The 24,347-nt window shown below is 47.1% G+C and overlaps 1 protein-coding gene across 2 annotated transcripts in view; it reads left to right on the forward strand.

Moving 5' to 3' along the window:
* Nucleotides 1–24,347, forward strand: part of LOC139049111 (fatty acid CoA ligase Acsl3-like) — a 133,403-nt gene that overhangs the window by 64,298 nt on the left and 44,758 nt on the right. For both annotated transcript variants that reach the window (XM_070524333.1, XM_070524341.1), the window contains 7 exons: nt 1,652–1,729; nt 9,528–9,597; nt 9,691–9,749; nt 11,381–11,445; nt 11,578–11,649; nt 18,009–18,148; nt 23,085–23,257. In XM_070524333.1, the coding sequence (XP_070380434.1) occupies nt 1,652–1,729; nt 9,528–9,597; nt 9,691–9,749; nt 11,381–11,445; nt 11,578–11,649; nt 18,009–18,148; nt 23,085–23,257 (657 nt within the window). The remainder of the gene's footprint in view (nt 1–1,651; nt 1,730–9,527; nt 9,598–9,690; nt 9,750–11,380; nt 11,446–11,577; nt 11,650–18,008; nt 18,149–23,084; nt 23,258–24,347) is intronic.

Here is a 24,347-nt window from a genome sequence, read left to right on the forward strand (position 1 = left end):
ATTCCCACCGTGCAGGTTCCGGGAATGGCTTCTGCGCGTTCACTTCACGCATCAAACCAAATCGTAGGCCATTGAAAAGTACAGCCTTCGGCTGGTCCCCTTTGACGCTGCCATTTTGGGAAACTCTTTTGTCTCGCGCTCTCCCGAAGAAACAAGAACCACGAGCGCAGCACGCAAGGCTCCTTAAGTAGGCAGTGGCCGCGTACGCATCACGCACCGTTCGTGTTGCGTTCTGCACATGCGCACTGTGCAGATCGTGGGGATCTTACGTACGCAACGCCGTTGCGCACGCCACGTACGCAGTACTAAAACTGTCTATCGAAGAAGGAACGGAAGCACAGCGGAGGCCGTGTTTGATTGCCAATAACCCCGCTTCTGCTGAATGCATTGAAGTACCTTTTACGGCACAGTATTTCTGAAGTAGCCTATTTTCACTTCAAATGCCTTTCTCCACTTCGACAAAAAGTGGTTCAGGGCCTCTTTAAGGGCTCAAATCACCACAGGCACGTCCGAAAAAGCTCTAAAGGCCCGCCAGTACACTTTTTAGGCATGTCGGTGCTCGTACTATGACAGGAGACAGCGAGTGAACGCATGTATACTTATGGAATACGTACTGTGTTCCGTGACAATTGCCCCTTCCCATGCTTGTTAAATTTCACCGCAATACTTTGCGTCTGCTTCACTGCTGTGATGACCCACTATGATGACCCACCAGCGTCGTCTGCTTCGAACCGTCCCGGACACCGCACTATGTCGCGCACCACACATCACAACTGCGTAACAATTCTGTATTGAGGCAAAGCTAACTTTCAAAAACCGGCATTATGTAACGCGTTTTGCTTTTCGAGCTTCGAAGCCAATAGCGAGGATTACAAAGGCGGAGTCGGTGCCACTGCTGACAGCGGCGAATCCTATCAATGAAAAACACGGAACCGAAGGGCAAGAAGCTTAACAACGAATCTCGAAGCAGCTAGACACAGCGTTGCCGTGATGCTGGTTAGCGGATCGGGCGTCCGGAAAATCGGTCGTTGAACCGTACACTGGCAACTCCTCCAGCTGGCGACACGGTGTCAGAGAGCATTCGTTACGATTCCTCTCTATTACTTGAGCCAGCATTAGTGCGACTTTCGTTCCCTTTCAATAAAATTACAGCTAATTTTCCCTGATAGAAGCACAAATTCGCCGAATTTTTCCTGAGTATTTCCAGACTATTAAAATCCCTGAGAATTACCGGTTTTACCGGTTTTCTCGGTTGGTAGACACCTTAAGTATTCGATATATTCATTTTAGCAGCGTTCTTTTTTCAACTCCCCAGTAAGAATACTGAGAGCAAGAATTGAAATAATAATTGATAGATTTGCTTAATTGAATTGTAGCGAAATATTTATTTGTTCTGTCAGTTATATATTCTTGTGTCTCCCGTGATATTGGCGTAGAAAGAAGGTAGGCTAAGATGTATTGTAACTTGTGGAGGGCAGCCTCACCAATTTCGTCAGGATAAACTTCGAAAGGGGCATGGTGTACGGCCTGTCGAACAAGAAATTCATCTAAGAATACTGCATTCTCTATGCTACTGCAATACTTCCATTGATGTAGAAAATTTGTAGTGTTATAATGAAGGTCGTGCAATGGTCTGGCGCAACTTTTTCAGAGATGCAACCCGTTACGCCAGCGGCTCAAGACCCCGTAATAATTATGTACACTAGCGGCTCGACAGGAGGACCTAAAGGCAAGCCACCTTTTTTTGTGTCACGATATTTTGCATATTTTTTTTATTTTGTGTCACGAGTCTCCACGATATTCTAAGAAAGTGCAATGAAACGTGAAGTGAGAAAAGGGGGGCATGGTTCAAGACATGAGGTAAAGCTTCAGGACGACGTATTATTCTGACAGTGCAAAATCTTAAGCTCCGTTTTAGTTATCGCCGTATTTTAGAGTGGTCGCAGTCCGCACTTTCAATAAACCGTGTAATATTGCACATTGTTGGCTGTTGCTTGTATATACGGATTTGTTCCAGCAAAGGATGGTCCAATTATTCAATATAGGCTATTAGAGACGAAACAATGCAACATTACTGGCCAAGATTCAAAGCAACGGTGTATGTCAGAAACAGTGCGATAAGTTTAACTGTCAATTGCCTAAATTTGAATAAGTAACCTTTACATTAATTTTACTGCGCACGCTTCAGTGCATGACTTGGAGCTGGTCTGCGCCCAATAGTAGCACCGAATTTGACTCCAAAACTGATTCGATATAGTTTTGTATCGCATTGCTTTAACTGGCTTAATGGAAATATAAGCGGAATGCCAAGGCATTTCTCCGTAAGTCTGGGGATGGATCATTCAAAACTAGCACTAGCCTATGCCTGTTGGCGCGTGCTGCGGCAACCAAACCACCGGCGATAACTGGCCACTCGGGTCACGCCTATATCTCCGAAGCACTCCAAAAGCCCCCATATGTTTGTTCAAAGCCGTTTAAGCCCCGTGACGTCGCTGGCGCGTGGCTCCCGGGCTCCCGTCGACACAGATACCCTACATCAGGGGTTCCCAATCTTTCTGGCCTTGTGGAACCCCACCTGCCTTCCCAGGGCGCCACGGAATTTCTCCCCTCCCCCCTTACCTCCCTTCTTTTTCCCACTGATTTGCTTAATCCACGGCTTCGCGATGTTAGTTCCGATGAATCAACTAAATGGCTTAAAAATGAGAACAAAAGAAGCCACAAATCATAGAGTGCTTTAAACGGGGTAATAATCCACCCAATGGGATATGGGGTCGGATTCGTTTTGACCTCTTCGCGCAACCCTAAAATGTAATTCATGGAACCCCTATGGTTCCGCGGAACTCACTTTGGGAACCCTCGTCTTAGATAATATATTTGCCGTACATGTGCGGTGCGATGCGATACGATACCCTATTTTGGTGGGTTCACACTCTGTCGGCTCTTGTCACAAATCCCGTTGCCGAGGGTACCTGACTGGCCGCCAATGAGGCGGCGGAATTTTCACCTACAGCTACTCATTCAGCGGGATCAGCATTTTTCGGTAACTCGTAGTTCCCTTCAAGCTTACACACTTTTAGCAGACGGTTCAGCATCCTCCTGTTACACTGCACCGTAATACCTTCATCAATTTTTACCATGCGGCGTGCAGCATTTGTAGCAATGACGGTTGCTCTATTTTTCACGTTAGACAGCCAAACCGTACCGTCATAATCTTGCTTTCCTAGATACTGGAGACACACAAAGTCCTTGCCACCTTACTGGCCGCGTAGTCCTTAGCCATCAGCTCCAAAAGACGCAATTCCACCAGACCTTACAACTGCGATGCGGTTTGGAACTCGGGCTCGAAAACGCCGGACCATTATGATTTCAGCAGAACTGAGGCCTACAACGCCTGGTGTCGCCCTGTATATGAGGAGAGCCAAGTACGGGTCCCTTATTTGAGCACGAGGCTGCGACGGTCGCCACTCGGGGCAATTCATTAAACGCATCTGGGAGTTATGTTAGAGCCAATAAGAGCCTTGTACCTAAAGGCACTATCCATATAAAGAACTTACTAAGATTGTGTGCGCATAGCGCAACTGTTGGACTGGCCTTCACACGCTCCTCCGTTCTCGTTAGTAGCGACATTTGGTGCAGAGAAACTTGTAATTGTTTTTAACCACCTATACGAACGTTGTTACGCGCGACTAGACCAGTCGCGTGTGACTTCTCGTTCAAAAAGGCTGACGCGAAGAAATTAACCACCGAAATGCTCAAATAACGCAGCACTTCTTGGTCATGGAAGACAAGTATAGATCAAATTCATTTCTCACTGGCGCTTCCATGTCTTCAACGTTGGTACCACATTCAACGCATGTCCCAAATTTTGCGACTGCCAAAACATGGCGTAAAACACCCTGGCAAATTTACAGCAGAAGCTTACATGATTCCTATTGCTGTCGAGGACTACGAGATATATAGGCAATACTTGAGAATACAAGATACAGAAACACCCTATAATCTCTGATTCTTTTAATGTTGTCACTGCTCTGTCTCTTGGCAAGGCTAGCTGCAATACCATCTTTTAGGAGCTTCTGAAATATATTCACGATCTACGTAAACTAAGCCTTGCTCTTGTTTGCTGAGTGCCAGGCAACTGTACAATAGAAGGAAATGAAAGTGGTAGATAATAATGCTCTACATTCTGTTCATCGGGCGGTACAATTTATGTATGCTGGGTACCTGGTCCAGACGTGAAACCTTTCTTTTTTGCGTGTGATGCTCCATAAATAATGGAAACTTGGACTGAACAAAGAAAGTTACGACAAGCTGTATTTTATATTGTGTCCGCGTTTAGGCAAATGTTACCGAAGTCACCCTTTGTACCCTTGCACGGCTCAGAATACGATGTACCTATGGCACGCACATCATCTCTTGACTGCAGCAGAACCACTGACGTGCATTCAATGTGGAGAGATCTTAACCATCATCCATGTATTTCACAAAACTTCCTTTGTCATATCGGCAGATTTGCCATGTTGCGTGTTGATGCGCTTCGAGTTGTCGATTAATTCGGCCTCGATCCACAACCTGCTGGCCTTTCGGTTCGCTCAGATGGTAGACCAACCACCGCGGGAAGCCGTTGGTTTCGGGTTAAATCCCAGGACCAGGACGCAATCTTTCTTAGGGCTGAGAATCTTACTTTCTTAGAAATCCGTATGAGTTTCCGCTGTAGCTTCGTGCTATCGTCAGGTGGATGACAACTTCCATTTGATTCTTCAATTGTATGCCCTGAATTTCACCGAAAGAGAGGATGGTTAATTTTGGAGAGTTCTACGCGCACCCATGCACCCTCATCCCTTATGCGCGAACATAGTTCCTATCTTTAAATGAGTATTTGAACTTTTCTCGGTGGACATTTGAAACTGTCCTGGCGCTCTCTGGCACTAAATGCCCTTACGTCTATAAAATTTATTCATCAGTCAGTCAATCAAATTCTTTGTTATTATTACAAAATTTTGTATGCCCGCCATTGCTAAGAATCTTGAGCAAAAAAAACTATTTTGGCTCGAATCTCATAATCCCCACACTTACCCTCCTCCACGCTTGGGAATTGGAGACAGCCGTCATGAAAAGAACTTGCATACCAACAAGCGCAATAACAAAGTAGATGATGCCGTACCGACAAGGCCATGCACCTACCCTCATCGGCCGCATATCGGGCCCTGCCCGTTCAGTAGGTAGGATGAACTTACAATATGTCTTAAAGCCAATTAACTTAGTTATCGCAGAAGTCAATAGCATGCAATCACAAGGTGAAAGCTAGCAATAAACGGGACATTATTGTGGGCGAAAATGGTCAGTGAGGCTGTTTTCACAAATGTAAGTATAGAGTTTAAAGGCGCATATTTCGATCGGATATGAGAGTACTATAACGTGTCATGTGGGCTATTGCTGGTGGGGCGTAGTTCACGGTCACAGTCGAGTAATTTTCTTTCTGGTGATTAGTTCTCTTCTTTTTTTTTTCTTGCCTGAGAAGAACAGGTGACGTGGCTATGGTGTTGGGCTGCTGAGCACGAGGTCGCGGGATCGAATCCCGGCCACGGCGGCCGCATTTCGATGGGGGCGAAATGCGAAAACACCCGTGTGCTTAGATTTAGGTGCACGTTAAAGAACCCCAGGTGGTCAAAATTTCCGGAGCCCTCCACTACGGCGTGCCTCATAATCAGAAAGTGGTTTTGGCACGTAAAACCCCAAATATTATTATTAAGAACAGGTGACGCTTTTTTTCTATCAGCGAGTATGCAGGGTTCAAGTCGAAAGAGTAACTGCCTTTCTTTCTTAGCCGCCCGGCCAAACAGAACCACGTTCGCCTCTCGCGAACAACTCACAAAGCGTTTCTCTCGCAAAAACAGTTTCTCATTGGCTTGGAACCTTAACTAATATGACGTTCACTAACGCGTGTTGTCAGGGCATGCTCTTACGAACAGTTATAGGCGTTTAGACTCGGTGTTTCGAAGGCGTCCCACCCGGTGCCGGGAATTCACCACTGGCGGCACGTGCAATGCCATGTTACTGACAGTGACAGGCATACCGCATTAAAGGCGGTGGAAAATGCCTGATAATTGTTTTCTTTCGCGGGGGCAGTACGCGCACGGACATGTAATTTGAAATTAAGACGAAGCTATAGGGCTAGTAGCATCGATTGTTGAAAACAGCAGGCATGTACAGTCGCCGTTACACACTATACACTCGCACTCCTCCAATGAGGTTTTCGTCGTATCTCACTCCCCTCCCTTAACCCCCTTCTTTCCGCTTATCTTACGTGTGTAGGTTGTGCTCAGTTAACTGCTAACGCGCCTCCAGTGCATGCCTTGCGTTCTCCTTGGCGTCGGAGGTTGAATTTTGAGCATATGCATGTGCTTATGCAAGCTTCTGCCTTTACGCAAAAAGCGTAAGCGCTGCGGACCTTCAAATATTAGACAGATTTAGAATTGGTGGCGAGCTCGACCACTGAAAAAGCTAGCGCCACCGTCGGCGTGACGTGGCATGAGGGATCACGTGGACACAGTGGCCGCGTCGGCTCCTTCGGAAGCGCCGAAGCGAGCTGAAAACGAAAGTTTAACACCTGCGCCGCGGTTCTGATTAAGTGGTGAGGCTTTACCGCCTTGGGTGTCTGCTTGACAACATTTGAAAGTACTATAATAGGTAGTGGCTGCCTTTGGAGACGTGCAGCATAGTAGACTACTGCTCGGTGCCGCAGTGCCCGACGCACGCAACGGAGCTCGGTGTCAGCATTATTCATACGTAGCCACAGGCTAAGCAGCTGCGTGAAGCTTGGCTGGCGAAACTTAGAACCGGCAGACAGCCATCGGCTGCAACTCGGGTATGCAGCAAGCACAGACGCGAGGAACATTTCTGCTACGGCGCCAGGACTGCGCGATGTTCGGTAAGTAGCAGAAAACGCGCACTGAGACGCCCGCCCGCGCCCGCTGCCCGGCTAATGTCATGACGGTTTGGTGTATGAACTTGTTGATGCTAGATACTGGCAAGTTCACTGGAACGGAAAAGGAGCGGTAAGACGCACATTAAAAAAAGGCACGGCATATGGTCATGTTTGTATTATGAATTAATGCACTGGATTACAAAAATCAAGCAGAGGGAAATCGCACGCTGAGAAGACCGTTAAACATACAGTGCGACGCAACTTGAGAAATAATATTGAAATGTCCAAGAATTTAGAAGACAAAAGGAAGATTGAATCGTCGCGACGGCACATCACAGTCACCGTAGCTAGGCGTCGAAGTCTCTATAAAATTATTTTTGAACAGTTCTGATAGCGTCCACGCAACAATGGTTGCTAGTGTACTGTAAAATGCTCATATGCTGCGGCCTAAAGCTCACGGCATGGTGCGAAAACGCGCTCACAGCGAAAGAAAAACATTGTGCGCGGACATGCATGCAGACGCGCAGTCGGTCGCTGCGAACTCGTGCGATCGCAGGATTGCCATTCTGAAATGCCCCATTTGGTTCTATACAGACAGCCCACTATAAGCACATATTTCAGATAGTTTACTCTCAGCGTTTGCCTCTACCTTTCACGCAAGAAGCCGGTTCGGGGGACTCCATCGCGGCGACCGCGCGCAGTGGCGTTCACTGTACGCATTCGGTAAAGAGATAGCGTCTGTAAACGATTCTGTGCTTTAGTTCACCCAAGATAATTATATCGACAGTCAAAAACTTCCCTCGTTTTGAGAGCACCTGCATAAATGTCCAGGAGCGTGCCACGTGATCCCTCATACTACGCAAGTGAGGCGCTTCCGACATATGGCGACTCCGTAACTGCTCGCCGCCAATAGCATTTGCAACCAAGCGTAAACGCATTTCGTACGTAAACAAATAGCGTCGTCCTCACTGCGCATGCTCCAAGCGTTATTGGGTCTCTGTGATTTATGTGCGCAGTTTAACTTTCGCAATGTTTACGGACGCTAAGAAATAGCGTTCTCGAACATGGCGGCACCCATAGCTCTTGTTTCAGCGTGAATTCTCGTGATGGCTACACTCTCACTCGCGTTGATCGCCAGTAACTATCGTAATAAGCTTTCGCTTTCTCTAAACTGACCTGAAAGGTTAGCTATGAGTGCATAACGCGTCTATTTTCTCAGATCGTTCGGCGATCCCGGCGCCCGTAGGCCTAACGAGACGCGTCGGCATAGCAACAAGAGGATGATTGCTAATGAATTGTCTTTGCTTGGATACGTTTGGCACGAGGCATCAGATGGCGCCCTGTTTCCCAACACCTTTCTTACGTTTGCGTTCCCATACGGTGAACTAAATGTCTCGAAAGGACGCGCGCCGTAACGTCCCTCAAAGGTGGTTACGTTTACCGTACGTAAGGCGACAAACGCTATTTTAAACTGTCTATTTTTTAACTCCTGTACGTCCTCTAAAAGTGTTGCAAATAATTTCCATTTCGACGGCTGCTCCAATTAGGTTATTGACGGTCGCACCTATGAGAAGCTTGCGCGCATTTTTTTTTTATAGTCAAGAGAGATCGCTTCACGTAATGTCGCAGCGGAAAAGTGATAAGCACAAGCGACTGGTGCCTGGAGCGGCAAAAACGCGACACACGGCGCTGTTGCTCCCGTGTGCGCCGATAGCGAAAATGCAAGCCAAATTCCATTTTCCAAAGCAAGGGCGGCCGGCAGAAACCGACCCATCTTAAAGACCGCATTTCTAAAGCTATCATATGCCTCACTTTTAGGCCAAACTATGCGCCAACGAGGATACGGACGTCAGCCCGTTTATTTTTTATACGCGGGCGTTATCAGCGATGGTAGTTTCTTTATCGCAGTTTGATTGTATGGCCTCATTGGTGCTCATTGGTGGCCGAAAAGTGAGGCATATGATAGCTTTCGAAATGCCGTCTTTAAGATGGTTCGGTTTCTGCTGGCCGCCAGTGCTTTGTAAAATGGAATCTGCCTTGCACTCTGGGTATCGGCGTGCTCGGGAACAACCGCGCCGCTGGTTGCCGCTCCGGCCACCAGTCACTTGTGGTTATCATTTTTCCTCTGGGTCTGTACACAATATACTGCTGGACCCTACAGCCGTCGCGACTATTGGCACGCACGTAGGATGACGTTTCTCCTTGCAAACCACGCTCTGACGAAAGAGTGAACACGATGATGTTGCTGCTTCTATGACATCTCTTTGATCGCTTGTGTTGTGCGTAGCGTGACGCCCCGCCATCAAGCTCATGAGCGACTCCTTTGTTGGTTTATCTTTAGCACTATGTTTAGCGTCTCGATTGGCCGGCGCCTCGTGTTACGAACCACTGTAGCGTACGAACAGCTTCATGCGCACGTACGCAGCTTCGTGAATCCGAACTAAAATGTTTGCGAAATTGGTCCGAAAAGAAGTAACTTGTTTCCAAACACTGCACTAATTTCCTGCCAGCTTCTGGTCATTTCTGCGTCTGACAAGCTGATGAATTTTAGGTGGTAGGTGGTGCTCTGTGAACCCTTATTATTATTATTATTTTTTTGTAGGAGTCGTTTTGACAAACGGCAACGTGGTCGCCTTCACCCTGGGAATAGCCAGCGTAATGCGAGAGTTCTCGTAAGCACAACGAGTTTCCAACATCTTTCTCCTCGAATACCAGTGCCTGTCGTGCAAATATTCCTCGTTGCTTGCTCTTCCTCTTTGTTGCAGGGTCGGTGACACATTCATTGGGTTTCTACCTCTTGCTCACGTCATGGAACTCGCAGTCGGTATGTTCGCCACGTGCCTCTGGAAATACGCTGGAAGCGATTGTATTTCGGATAGTTAACATGCCTACTGAAGGGCACTCGAATGGTAAAGGTAATTTGCTGCCACTCTAGTCGTTTAGGCATTTAGGTGACTTTTGCGTTAGCTTGTAGCCCCGTGCACCCACAGTAATTAGCCCCAGACTTCGTTTGCGGTTACTTCCGAACTCACACCACCAGATTTGTGCATGCGAGTAGCTAATCTGGAACGTACTTGCAGGCATGCATGTACCGATAAGATTATAATGAGTTTGTATACCGGGTGTATACCGGTATACATATACCGTATACCGTATTTGTATACCGGGTGTTTCAACAAACACTTTCGAAAATTCTTAAAGGTGGCCTGTGGCAGAAAACACAATTCTATTTCATGAGCTGGCCTACTTCAGACGGACATTACTTGCACAAAAAATTGAAATGCATAATCGACTAGTTAACAAAAAGTTACTAACTATTAACTAATTACGTTATTGCCCATATTGCAAATTTCTAATTCTAGCCGTGGAGTTCACAAGCCGGATCCACTTGTAAAGAATTCTCAGGATGCCAGCAGTTTCGACATATTAATTTCCGAACTTTGCGGAGAAATGCGTTTGCGCTCCAGTTACTTTCTTAACTTGAAACACAAATGTAATGGGAACGCCAATGCATTTCTTCACAAAGTTCGGGAATGCATATCTCGAAACAGGTGTCATCCTGAAAATTCGTTCCAAGTGGATCGGCCTTTCGAACTCAATGGCTAGAATTTGTAAATTGCAATATGAGCCATAAGGTAATTAGTTAATTCCTGAATTTTTGTTACGTCGGTGATTATGCATTTCACTTTCTTGCGCAGGTAATGTCCGCCTGTTCGAGTAGACCACCTCATGAACTAGAATTGTGCTACCTGCCACAGACAACCATTAAGAATTCTTGAAGTGTTCGCTGAAACGGCCTGTATCGGTTGTCCCACGTAACTTGAGCCAAACATTAAACATATGCGAATGCCACATAGCTGGACACAATAATCTGTATACAGATTGTTTTGCATACTGCCTAAATACATAATTAGCCTTAATTAGTTCATCAGCATCTCAAATGTTATAATTGAATGAAAAGTGTCAATGAGAAAATCGTAGAGCAACATGAAAAACTCGATATATTTTGCTGTTGCTGAATACGTGCTACATACACGTGTTTTTCCTAGCGTGAAAGACATCCGCGAATACAGCCAAGGTGCCTCGAGTGGCCAGTCGCGCGGCAATATTGCATGTATTCGCAGGCTTCTCCGTGACATTTGCATATTTTTGAAGTTTGGTTCAAGTTGCGTGGGACGCCCGGCATATTTGCAGTGTCTTTTAAAGCGCTTCTTTTAAAAGCCTGCAAACTTTACTCGAATTACGCCGCTGCCGATGAATCACCTTCGCAGGCGCACATCATATTCAAGAAAAACGACAGGTAATTAAACGTTCAATAAAGTAATTACACCAGTTAACGCCTTAACGACGAACGGACACGCACGCGAGGCTGCTCTTTGCTTCGCAGGCGTATCCGTAAATTTATTTACCGATGTCCGAAGTGTAAACTTTCAACGTGCGTTTTCGTGTTTCCAGAGACTGCATTTATGTCGCTGGGCGTAAAGATTGGTTACTCAACCCCCTTCACGCTTACTGATCAGGTAAAGAGGCCGTCTTGATGCTTTGTTGGGCGAGATAAGGCTGGCGCATCAGTAACGCCGTCGTACAGTGGACAGCAATTGCTCCTTTAGGCTCCGGTTTGATTTATACTTTTTGCTCTTCATTTAATATAGGGCACCGCGTTGTTGCCTGGGGTCATTGGAGATGCTAGTTTGCTCAAGCCAACTTGTATGATTGCGGTTCCGGTGAGTAAGTTGTTCCGTGTACCTTCATTAAACAGCGGGACGCTAATCAAAAGAGAAATTATTTGTTGTCCACTGCTTTTTTTTTACAACATACTCACGATGGTGTGTTGCTTGCAGCTAGCGTGTGCTCCTTTACGACGCTTGAACGACTGATTTCGATAATATTTCATCTCTTTGGCGCTTGTACATTGCCGCTGTTCTCCGTCCGCTGTCTGTCGAGCGCGATTTCGTTGGAAAAGAGGCAAAAAAAAAAAAATCTTTCAGATCGTGCCTGTCATTTAATATGTTCGAGTCCCTTTAATTCTACATGTGCCATTTCAACCCACCTTTTAATTTAGCCACATTTGAGAGTCCGGCAGTGTTTTCTAGATATCTTTTAAATCAAAAATTGTACAGTTGAAGTCAATTTCGCGTCTCCTTCCGATGTAGAAGCCGTTGCTTCTACATCAAAACGGAGGCCTTCGAAATAAAGGCACCGACAAATGCGCAGAACGTGTTATGATATTTTGATGGAAATATAAGGTCCATGACTTTTATTGATAGAATATAACGTACTGTTCGCGGAGTTATGTATGCATAATTCTAAATTGGCACAAAAATTCGCGAAAAACGGTATGTTGCGACGCTTTGCAGTGACGCTTATGTACTATGGCTGCATTTGCACTACGTGACCGTAGATCACTGTACATGAGTCGGCTGTTATTAAGAGCACCATACGTACTGTTTAAAATCTCATTCATATTATCGTATAGGTGTTCACTCTTTATTATATGCGTAATACGACCTAAGGGAAGTTCACACTAACAAGCGGCGCTGCTTATGAGGCAGCGACTGGAATGGCGGAACTGTGGCATCCCTCATTGGAATGACGGCGTACGTCATGCTGTTTCGCACGCTAATTCATACGGATCTAAGTTGTGAAGTTATTCGCTCCAGCTCGCTCGGTTTTTCGAAAGACGTCACTCTTCCTAACGACAGCACGCTGAACTGTGCATCACTTGTGAAAGCACAGTTCACTGTAGCAAAAACATCGTTTTGCTTTCGGAAACTTGGCTTCGCCTAACGGAAAAGAACTTACCTTGACTTGTACATGATTACTAAAGTTGGACAGGAAACCATGAAAGCGCGTACTGTTATTATAAATGAAATAATTAAAAGGTTCAGGAAGCGTGGAGTGCATGAACATCACCTTGACATACAAAATATCCATTTCTTACGGCGAAGGCTCCTTGCTTCCCACAGTTGATATCACGCTCACCTATCACTGTTTCCGGCATAGGAAGGCATAAACACGGTCACGTCTTCAGATAAGCAAATTCTGATACAATTATTTTTTTCTTTAAATTTTCGGGTTTAATGGGCTGAAAACATGATATGATTATGAGGCGCTCTGTAGTTGGGCACTCCAGACAAATTTCGATCAACTGCATGGGGTTCCTTACTGTGCACCCAGCGTACGGTACACGGGCGTTTTTGCATTTCGCCTCCATCGAAATGCGGCCACCGCGGCCGGGATTCGATCCCGTGCCCTCGGGCTTAGCAGCGCAACGCCAAAGCCATTACGCCACCACGGCGGTTGTGCTAAAAAATGTTCCACGACGTTGGCCGCGTTATAACTACATTGCACACATTTACCGGTAAGTTCTTTTGTTGCACTAAAGAAAAAAAAGTCCCATAACGTTAACTCTTGGCCACTCATGAATTAAAATGAAATCGTAGGTTTGTATCCTCAGGCAACATCTCCTTATTTGTGTTTTTCTAATCAGCTTAAAATCAACTTTGATTTTCTTGGTCTGTTTTTAGGTCACAGACTACAAACAATGACACAGTGTGTGTGTATATCAGGAGCTCTATAACGTAAAACGATTCCAAACTTTTCTATTCCAATTCTGCAATCAGTGCTCCGCGATTGGTTAAAAGCTTTTTTGGACGACCCTCACTTCACCTGTCTGTCACGAAAACCGCGACAGCTTACCATTTGATATGTCGTGTACACCGTGATTATGCATGATTTGACCGAGCCAAATAAAGGTAGTTATTTCTGATTCGACGCCTTTTCGCCATTAGCCCTCGGCCATTGGTCAAAAATTCTCGGGCTGAACCCGCTTCACCTGCCTGTCATGCGACGTCACAAAACCACAAGAACTCACCGCGTGAAAGTGACATGTACGCGTTAAAGATGCATTAATATGCCGAAGAAAACTGAATTTTCTTCTGAATAGCCGCAGGCTGCCCCGTTCCGAAAGGAATAAAAGATGGCTGCCACCGATCGCTCAGGCGCTGGCTACTCGCACCTGCCGAAGAGCATGGGTTTATTTGCGTGTAATAAAACTTTTTGCCTGGCCGTGTAACGTTTTCGAGCACTTTCGGCACGTTTTCGACCTCGTTCTGCCAACTCTTCCTTGCTGAGGATCAGTTTTAGCGTCATTCTTAAGCTGCCGTTGCATGCCGCCGCGACTGTCGACGAGCTACCGTAAGCTAAGTAAGGGAAAGCGGACCAATCACTGTTGCCGACACCACCCTCTTCATCCGGTTATCAATTTTCAGTGGAGTGGCTCGGCCCAATGGAATCCCTCTCCATTTGAGTATGCTCCTCGCCTCGTGTCAACCAATTAGATAAGACAAGCCGCTCAGTGTAGGCAATGTTATTCGTTTTTCAAGCAAACAAAAGTGACCTCCTATAAACCAGGAGAGCGTTTGAGTGGTATCTTGAGACAACCCTGCGGGTGACCACCCGATGCTTGCGTCGGCAGTTACGCAAATTTGACGCAGGAGAATGGAATAAAAACGTATTGGAATAGGTTTACGTTATAGGGCCCCAGGTGTTCTTATATTTTTTGTTGGGATCACATGCTCACGAAAGAAACTGTAGCCTCTAAATTTTACTATGTTTAATTACTTTGTGGCACATGTTCTGATTGCGCGTTTGAATGCGAACATTTTTCCTGCGCAGAGCATAAGTAAAATCATGTCTGCTTAGCAGAAATCCTCAGACTAGCAGCACTTTCTTGATATGTGACCTTAAAATCTGCTACGAAATATACCGGCGTTTTAGTTAATAGTTTCCCAAAAGCCTGCTTCAATTTGGGAAGATTTCAACTGGAACGCATTGCCATTTCATAGAGGATTTTCGAGGCGGATATCTCGAAAGTGGTGCTACAGTCCTACGTTACTACTCCCAGGCTTCAATTTAGCACTTACAACATGCGCCGTAAAGCGAGCGTGTACCGTCGAATGAGCGTCTTTACGTAATTAGTGAAATTACTGTTGATTTTTCTTTCGTGCATGCGGATATTCCATTTAGCCCAAAATTGTTGAAACTGCATTTCACAATCATTGAAATGCTAAATTCATCCAATGCACCTGAACTGAAACAGCGTATGCATGAAATCTCGTACGTATTATATGGCTCATCACTCTTGCAAAGAATCCTATATAATATGCTCAGAAGACGGCAAGGAATTCAATGGCTTTGCGTGAGTGTTGGTGTGGTATATAGTCGTGGCCATGCGTGGGACGTGGGTGCGGTATAAGCATGCATTCTAAGCATGGGTCTTGCTGATACCACATCCACATATACATTTTCATTGCTCGGCCGTGGTTATACGCCGAATTTGAACAATGCTCCATTACGAAAATTTCGCAGATTGCAGCAGCTTCGGAGCTTTCGCTCATAATGTAAATGCTTTCTTGTCGAGTTTGTTTTGGACCAGCTGTTTCCAGAAATTGCTCAAAATGCCTTATGTACAAAGCTGCAATTTTCAAGCCGACACGCGAACCTAGAATCAAGCACCGACAGAACATTTTGTTTCTCTTTTAATGCGTATGTACTACATTGGCAAAGGGGGCGCAACCCAATGGATCTGTCGACTGTTATGCCTGCGTTCCTTCAGTTTTTTTATTGTTGTTGTTTAAAGCAAGCTTCTAGAAATTATTGCACAAAATAAGGCAACAATGGCTAAAAATTGAGGTCTGCTGAGGGCGGCGCAGATGTCAACATGGGAAAAAGCAAGGATGAGAGCGGAGGGGAAGTACGGCACTGCTGTTGGCAACGTGAGATGAAAGCGAAACTAGAGGAATTGGCTGTTGAGTGAGCTAAGCTAGTTGAATGCATCGAACCGCCGGAGAAATAGCAGTGGAAACTAGAGAAGGCTGAAAACAGCGCGAACGAAGCTCACAAAGGCTGCCGTTGTGTGTAATAAAAAGTCTACAAATTATAGGAACCGAAGTGAGGTCCTATACCTAGAGGACGCGTCGTGGGATAGGCAAACGTCTAGGCGACTTATTCAGGCCAGCAAACAGACGCCATTTTTACTGCGATAACAATTATATGGACACTCCAAGCACATTACTGCCGTCGGTGTCGGCGTCGCCGTGAGGTTCCGTATAAAGGACAAGGGCGATAACACCGCCACCGCGCGCCTTACGCTGTATGTGCGAGTGAGAGCGTGCGAGGGGAGCTGACAGTCGCGGCTCAATCTTGCCCGCGCGATAGGAACGAAATCGGAGACGAAGCGCGCCGTCTTCTGTCGCGTGCGAGGCACGCAACGTTTGCGAGGCATAGGGGGAGGGGAGGGAGAGGGACGGTGTTCTTCTCCGGCTGTAACTGTGCATGTGGCGGCTACACGTGGTCTTGTGACCGTATCTTGAGAGCGGCATGCGTTGGAGGCACAGTCTACGTGCGTCGGCGGCTCGTAATTTTGTGCGTTCTGTGTGTTCTTGGAGCTCATGTTGCGTTGAAGGGATAGACAGCACGAATATTACTTCACTTGCTGCTGCTGCCACATTTCCTCACGCCAAGGTTTTGACAGCTAGTGTCCGCGGTCATCGAGTGTAAGGTGTTCGTGTTTGCTGTGCGCGCTGATACCATGCTTGTTAATTAAGTTAGCAAGCGAATGTTTACAAGTTGATACGGCCTATACGGCTGCTAATTTGCTCTCGCAATCGATGCTTCGCCTTTCCGGTGAAAGTGCGACGTTTTATTATTATCCACGGCGTCTGGTTCGAGGAGTCTGAGCATGGCGCAGAAGTGCGTCCAAGTGAAGCTTAAGGGCTTGGGAAGACGACGGCTCAGCCCCATTTGAAAACCAAAGATGACGAGGAGAAATCGAACCCAGCTTGGTAGAAAAAGAAAACCTCGCCAGCAAGCTACGAAGATACAGTAGGCCAGAAAGGTCAGGAAAAATACAAAGGCATGGACATGTGTTGGGAACCGGAGGTGCACGAGAAGCTCGGGGATGAGAAGATAAGACATCGTGACAGTAGTTGTAGAGTTACACAGGCGCAGTTGTGAGGAAGTAATCGTAGGAAATGGTTTAGGGAGACATGTGAGGCGGGAGACGGGAGTGGTGGGCTCGGTAATGGATTACGCCATGAAGCAGCTTGTGAAAAACAAGCAAGAGCGAAACCTCATAGTTGTGTCAGGTGGTTTGCACAATTTGATCTGGAGAAAGGGGGCAGTGGTTCTAAGCAGATAGCGAAGATCGCGGAAAGCTTAAGAAGCAAACTTGCCGCAGGTACAAGTACAGGTATGCGCTGGATAGAGCTGAGAAATTGGAGCATTCAAATCGAGAGGGGGGTGACGGCCTCGAAATGAGAAATCAGAGGGCTGTGGTGCAAGGTGAATTTTCGATTTCGAGGTAGTGTACTTTGAAATGCATTTTTTCTTTAAAAGCATTGTTTTGCGCTTATCATTGCTTAGTTTTGCTAAGCAACGATCGCATTTATGGGCTACATATTAGTTGAATATATCACTTGGCAGTACGGCAAATTTTCTTTCGTCTGCAGCCCTTGCAGTGAGTGATGAGAAAAAAAAAATGGCTGCTACGACCTTATGTTATCGCTTCTGGCCTCTGTAGGAGGGTGAAGCATGACCTATGAGATTTATATTTATTATTCGCTGGGGATGCGATGTTGACACTGCGGCGCGTTTAGACGAAGGCAAGTTTATGAATGTGTCGGTTGTGGAACCGTGCTTCCTGTACAAGTTTATAAGGACAGCACCATAGGAGTGACTTGGCAACGAATGAGGAGTGTAAATAAAGTAAGAACAAGAAGTGCACTTCTACAGAGAGGCCCTCTCTCCCCACTGATATTAATGATTTGCCGATGGTGAAATGAAATAAGGCTGGAAATGAGTCAGTTAGGCTTTACTTAATCGTGTCGATCACAATAGCTGATGGCTGTAGAATATATATTTGGGTGGAAGAGACAGATGCCCTTATAGGCCTGCGATTTCGCGCAAGCAGATTGGTTATAGTATACTGTTCATTAATGCGTGGTGGCACGAACCTATTTGTTGTACCTCTGCCGCTTCACTAGAACAATGCTTGCCGTGGTGACTACCGCTTTTTTCGCAGCTGCTGCTGAATCGAATCCGCAAGGCCATTGAGCAGGCTTTGTCGGAAAAGGGCTGCGTGGCGCAGGGGCTATTCGCCTTCGCCCTGCCCTACAAATCTTACTGGAGGAAGAAAGGCTTCACCACGCCCATTCTGAACCGGTACGCTGGATGCCGCAGTGGCGAATTCAGGAAGTGACTGATGCGCTCGCCAATTACGCAGTAAACATATGCCGCAGGGGCTAACTTGCACCCGCTGCTGCTGCATGCTTCAGGGCAAAGCTGAACTGCGGCCAACCGTGTGCCTACTTTTTGGAACGAAGCATACAAATGCACGTTTTGCTGTCGTTAGTTTCATGGTTTGTAAATAAGACTCTATGTGTGAGGTCGCGCGCGCCCTTTCTGTTTGGTGGAAAACAAGCTCACGTCAATCCACCATATAGGTACTGCACAAACATCTTTCATTTGCACTCAACCCCTTCACTGAGGTGTAGTCATCATTGCCAGGTGAAGTAGCGAGTGGTGGCGCAGGGGCATGCACGAAAATAAGGGCACCATGTCCCACGCCAGTTCAATAAGGATTCCTGTTTTCCGCCAGTTGCAGCGCACGCACCGCCCTTTGCCGGGTTCGTTCTTTACGCGACACTTACACAATCATTCGTGCAAAAGGCTTTGCCTGGTATACAGGAAAAATCCTGTATACCAGGCAAATCGTGACGCGACGTCACGAAAATCGCTATAGCTCCCCATCTGATATGACGTGTAAATACTGATTATGCATTGTCAGATCGTACAAAGAAAAACTGTTATTCCTCATTCGCCGCCTTTTCGACATTAGCCCTCGGCTATTTGTCAAAAGTTTTCGGGCCGCACCCACTTCACCTGCCTGTCATGCGACGTCACGAAACCGCGAAAATTCACCGTGTCAAAGTGACGTGTACGCGTGATGCTATGTTCAGACTACGTTCGTAAGGCGCCGATTTTTCGTAACATACGTAAGCGGAAGCGCAACAAGCGTATGCGTCTAGTTCAGACTGCAGACGTAAAGGTACCAACGTGCGCAATTCTCGCAAAAATCGTGGGTGAGAGTGTTAAAGGGTCCGCAACATTTACGACTGTTATGTTACGACCGTTGCGACACAGCCAATGACCGATAAGCTTTCGGCTTTCAACAACTGGTGACGACACTTCCATCCTCCCGTCTGCAGACAGCTCCGGGCGCGGGAAGTGCCATTCCGCCATTCCGTGGCACGATTGGCTGTGTTCGTGAAAATTTTTGCAGTGCGTCTTGCGAGACTGTTTTCAGTTCATCTGGTTTATCCGCCGAGGAAATCGATGGCCGCAGATGCGTGCTCCGAACTTCGATGAGTGGTCTCATTAGGTTTTCAAGGAAGCGGAACTGCTGGGGTGACATGCGCATGATGTTATGAAACATCGCAGCGTCACCAACTCGGAGCTTGGCGAAAAGGTTGTGAAAATCGCCGTCCACGGCCCTGTCGAGAAATACTTGCCGCACCCAAACCCTTCTGCGTCGCCTTCGTCGTCTTTGGGCGATTGAATACATGACTATAAGTTTGTTTTGAGCGTGAATTTCTTCGATCTCGGCCAGCGCTCGCATGTTGGCAGGAGCCATATTGGACCGCTGGTGACGTCGATTCTGCAGCTCCAAATTTGATTGGCCTGTTGTAAAAGCCGTAATTTAAGCAGCAGTACATGTGAACAAAGGTGCCGGCTTAACTGCCGTAACGTTTTTTACAGCCGTTACGTTCGATACGCCAAAAGAGCTGTTACGCGCGTTACGACCGTAGTGTGAACATAGCATTAAAGATACATTAATATGCCGAACAAAATTGAATGTTCTTCTGAATAGCCGCAGGCTGCCCCGTTCCGAAAGGAATAAAAGATGGCTGCTGCCGATCGCTCAGGCACTGGCTACTCGCACCTGTCGGAGAACATGGGTTTCTTTGCGTATAATAAACCTTTCTGCGTGGCCATGTATATATTATAACGTGTTCGAGCACTTTCGGTACGTTTACAACCTCGCTCTGCGAACTCTTCCTTGCTGAGGATCCGTTCCAGCGGCATTCTTAAAGGCTGATCCACACGACGGACCAAATTGCTCTTTTGGACCGCGGTCCGCGCATCACGTGATAGGACGTCACCAGTTCGTGCGTACCACCGTTGGCCCGCGCAAGTACGTGGCCCTCGCGGTCCAACAAATCGCCAAGGCTTTTCCCGCTTCCGTTTTGGCGGCGGACCGCATGCAAACCGCAGTGATTTTGGCGCACCCAACGAATGTTGTCCTGCAATAGAGTGTCTTCAGCCAAATTACAGTGTACTAGCCAAATCCAATCTAGTTTTCGGCTCAGGAAAAGCCAGTCGAGCCAGTCGTTTCATGTCCGCCGTTCCGCCTACACGTGCGTGCAGCAGATATATTTTTAAACACCGTGCCCTCTTGGAGTGACGAGGATGTTTTTTTTTTTCATTTTGTATGCCTCGTTGAGCAGTTCCCGGCTTTGTGGGACTCGAGCCGGAATGATAACAATGATAACACTCTGGCCGAGAGTGTAGCTGGTTGGTCTGCTCTGCCGTCTGCTATGGCGGCCCGCCGTGTGGATGTGCTCTGCGCCGGACCGGACCGCGGCGGGCCTTCACGTCGCATCACGTGACCTAGCGGCCCGCGGACTTGGTCCATCGTGTGGATCAGCCTTAACCTTCTGTTGCACGCCGCCGCGATTTTAGACAAGCCACCGCAAGCTAAGTTAGGGAAAGCGGACCAATCGCAGACGCCGGCACCACCCTCTTTATTCGGTTATCTATTTCCAGAGCGCTGGCTCGGCCCCATCGAAACCCTCTCCACTTGAGCGTGCTCCTCACCTCCTGGCAGCCAATTACAAATGAAAAACCGCTCAATGTAGGCAATGTTATTCGTTTTGAAGGCAAAGAAAAGTGACCTCCTATAAACTAAGAGAGCGTTTGATAGGGATGTTGAGGCAACACTGCGTGTCACCGCTCGATGCTTCCGCCAGCGGTTACGCAAATTTGACGTCAGGAGATTGGAATAGAAATATATTGGAATAGTTTTACGTTATAGGGCCCCAGATTAATTAAAAAATACATTATGGGGTTTCACGTGCCGAAACCACCTTCTGATTATGAGGCACGCCGTAGTGGAGGACTCCGGAAATGTGAACTACCTGGCGTTCTTTAACGTGCACCTAAATCCAAGTACATGGGTGTTTTCGCATTTCGCCCCCATCAAAATGCGGCCGCCGTGGCCGGGATTCGATACCGTGACCTCGTGTTCAGCAGCCCAATACCATAGCCACTGAGCAGCCACAGCGGGTTGCCGTTGCAGGTGACTTCAAGTGAAGTACTCAGTGCGAAATGTTTGCCACGTGCGCAGACACGATTGTCGCCGCGCATTTGCTACCCATGACATGATTATATGCTCAAAGAGCACACAGTTTGGCCCCGAGTACACAATATCTAGGCGAATGGTCTCGAAGAAACTGGGAGGATAGTGCTGGTATTGTGATTCAACCGTCCTTGAATAACTTGCCTTCGTGGCCTAGCAGAGGTCTCCTTTTCGAAACATTGACTCCATGCTAAAGGAACACAGATGATGCTTCCCTTGCTCGCCCACTGCTGATCCTTCCGTAAATGAACATCAAGAAATCGTGACAGGATGGTTGTTAAAAGGCTGCTCGCTTGAGCAATAAACAAATGCACTCCAGTATATATACTGAGCTGTATAACTTATTTATGAAACTTGTACACATTTCTGACGAAGATATATTTGATATTTTTTAAACGCGGTTAACCCTTAATATTTTGACGTACTGGAGACACATACGTTCATGTGCTATCAGCTATAATTGACAGTGTGTACGATTCCGGCACCAGCCCGAGGTTTTGTTTGGGTTTGTGCGAAAACAAAGCAAAAACCCGTCAAGTAAGTGAATCACTTCATGAATACGTTGGAATATGAAGAAATGTGGGAATACGCGTGTCGAATATGAAGTACTGTAGGTGTTGAATTATATATGTTCTGTGAAGCAAACGGCCGCAATCTACGCAGCTTACGAAAAAAATGCTGAGCTTTTATGCGCCCTAATCACGACCGGGTTATGAGGCACGCCGTAGCGGGCGACTCCACGTTAGTTTGAGCCACCTAGGGTTCTTTACCATGCACCTAAATCTAAGTAGATTAGCTTTTTTTTTGCATTTCGCCCCCATCGTATGGTGACCGCCGCGGCTAGGATCGAACCCACTACCTCGAGAGCACAATGCCATTGCTGCTGGGATAGCGCAGAAGCAGCTTGAAAAACATTGCAGCTAAAATATGCCCAACACTGAACGACATTTCTCGGTTGTAACAGCAACTTTAAATCTAACTCCAAACGCACATACACTGTACTTGTTGCCACACGTACAAGCCACCTCAGATAATAAATTACATGGACCCATTGAACGAAATGGAGAAATACTGACATTATGCGGACAGTCTCCCGTTGTCTAAAAAAGTAATTGATAGGGTAACACCACCTATAAAGTTCTCCCAAGAACGTCCGTCGCTAGTTAAGGTTTTTTTCAACATTAAAAAAAGAAAAGCACAGGGTCTATGTTCAGAAAAAATGTTTGGTGCCACCAGTAAAGTGTTGTACCGTTTTTGGCGCCTCTGTTTCGTACGTAAGTGTAAATACAGGCTTACGTAAACGATTTGTTAATATAAAATATCTGAACAGAAAAACAATAGCCATGTAACATAACCTGAGTGATTATTTATATTTTATGCGCTCCTCTAATCCTAAATATGAGCGCAAAATTTTTATTACGTTAATCCTGCGATGCGTGTGCGTTGCTTGCTTGCATGTTCAGCTGATGTTTTGAAGTCAAGTAGCACGAGACTGGGAAACTGTGCCTGGGATGCTGTGCCTGGGAAGAACAGAATATATGAAGCTATCGTTAAATTTATTGTTTGAATTGCCCTGTGTCCTTTACCTTAGTTTAGTTTGAGACTTTCAGCAAACTATTGGCAGCGCGTTGACTTAAAATAGCGTTGACCACAATGGACAATTGGCTCGCTTGGCCGCAGAATCGTGTTCCGGAACACCAAGTACATCCTCGGGGGTCAGCTGAGGGCCCTAGTGTGCGGCTCGGCCCCGTTGTCCCATGACACGCAGGAGTTCCTCACCAATTGCCTTGACTGCCCCGTGCTCCAGGGCTACGGCCTCACCGAGACTGCGGCAGGAGCTACGCTGCAAGACCGTAGGGGGCTCCGCTTTTTCTTACTACTTAGTGTAAAATCTCTTCACTCGCCAAACGGTGCAGGCAGCGATATGTAACCTGCCACTGTGTATCGCTAATTGGCACTCGCGTGAAGCGGTACATCTTTCTGTCGGCTTTCCGTGCGCAATATTTAGCATAGTACAGTGACCGCGAAAAGTTGTCTTCCCTCTTCGGTTTTTCACTTCCCCGTAAAGTTCTGTTGTTTAATTTGCATAAGGACTAGCGCTGTGGGCGTGTAGTCTACGTCCCTCTATGTGTAGACACTTAATAGACAAGTTTTAGAATAGCGTTTGCAACCAAGCGTAAACGCATTACGTACGTAAAGAAATAGCGTCGTCCTCACTGCGGATGCTCCGAACGTTACTGGGTCTCTGTGGTTTACGTGCACTATGATAACGTACGCAATTTTGTGAGTTTAATGTTCGTAGTACTTACGGATGCTGTTGGAACCTCAGTGCTGACACCCGTTATCGCAGTCGCACCGTTGGCACGAGTTGTTGCAAATGGGTCGCAAGCCCCAAGGGTAGCGTTGGCCTGGCAGCCTGGGGCACAACTGGAAGCATCCGAAGGTCCTGGCAAAGCATGAGTCGACTGCTAACAGAACAACTTGTTTATTCTAGCATCGCAAAAGAGCGGCTGGTCAGGTCGACCGAAGTGGAGAGACGGGAGAGCACGCTTCTCGACGGAAGAATTCGGAGCCTCTCTCCTGGCGTCCGGGGGCAGCTGCTTTTATACTCCCGGAGTTGAGGGCAAGAAGGAACGTCACGGGACGAGGTCACGTGACAGCGAGGCACGGACACGCTGAGAGACATGTTGAGACGATTGTGGTGACGCATCAGCTGGGCCGGGGCCGGTCAGACCTCCCCGCTTCACACTTGGGGAGCTCCTCTCACCGGCTGCCGCGCTTTGACAAGCGTGGGCACACACACACACACACACGCACACACGAAGACACGTGGCACTGAAACATGCCAGGACGCGCTTGGCGGGGATGCGTTGCGGCAGCTCCGAACGGGCCAAAATGTCCGCCGCTTTGAATGAAGCCACGGCGTCCGTTGCATCCGCGCCG

This window comes from Dermacentor albipictus, chromosome 1 (genome assembly GCF_038994185.2).
Source record: "Dermacentor albipictus isolate Rhodes 1998 colony chromosome 1, USDA_Dalb.pri_finalv2, whole genome shotgun sequence".
NCBI classification, from domain to species: Eukaryota; Metazoa; Arthropoda; class Arachnida; order Ixodida; family Ixodidae; genus Dermacentor; species Dermacentor albipictus.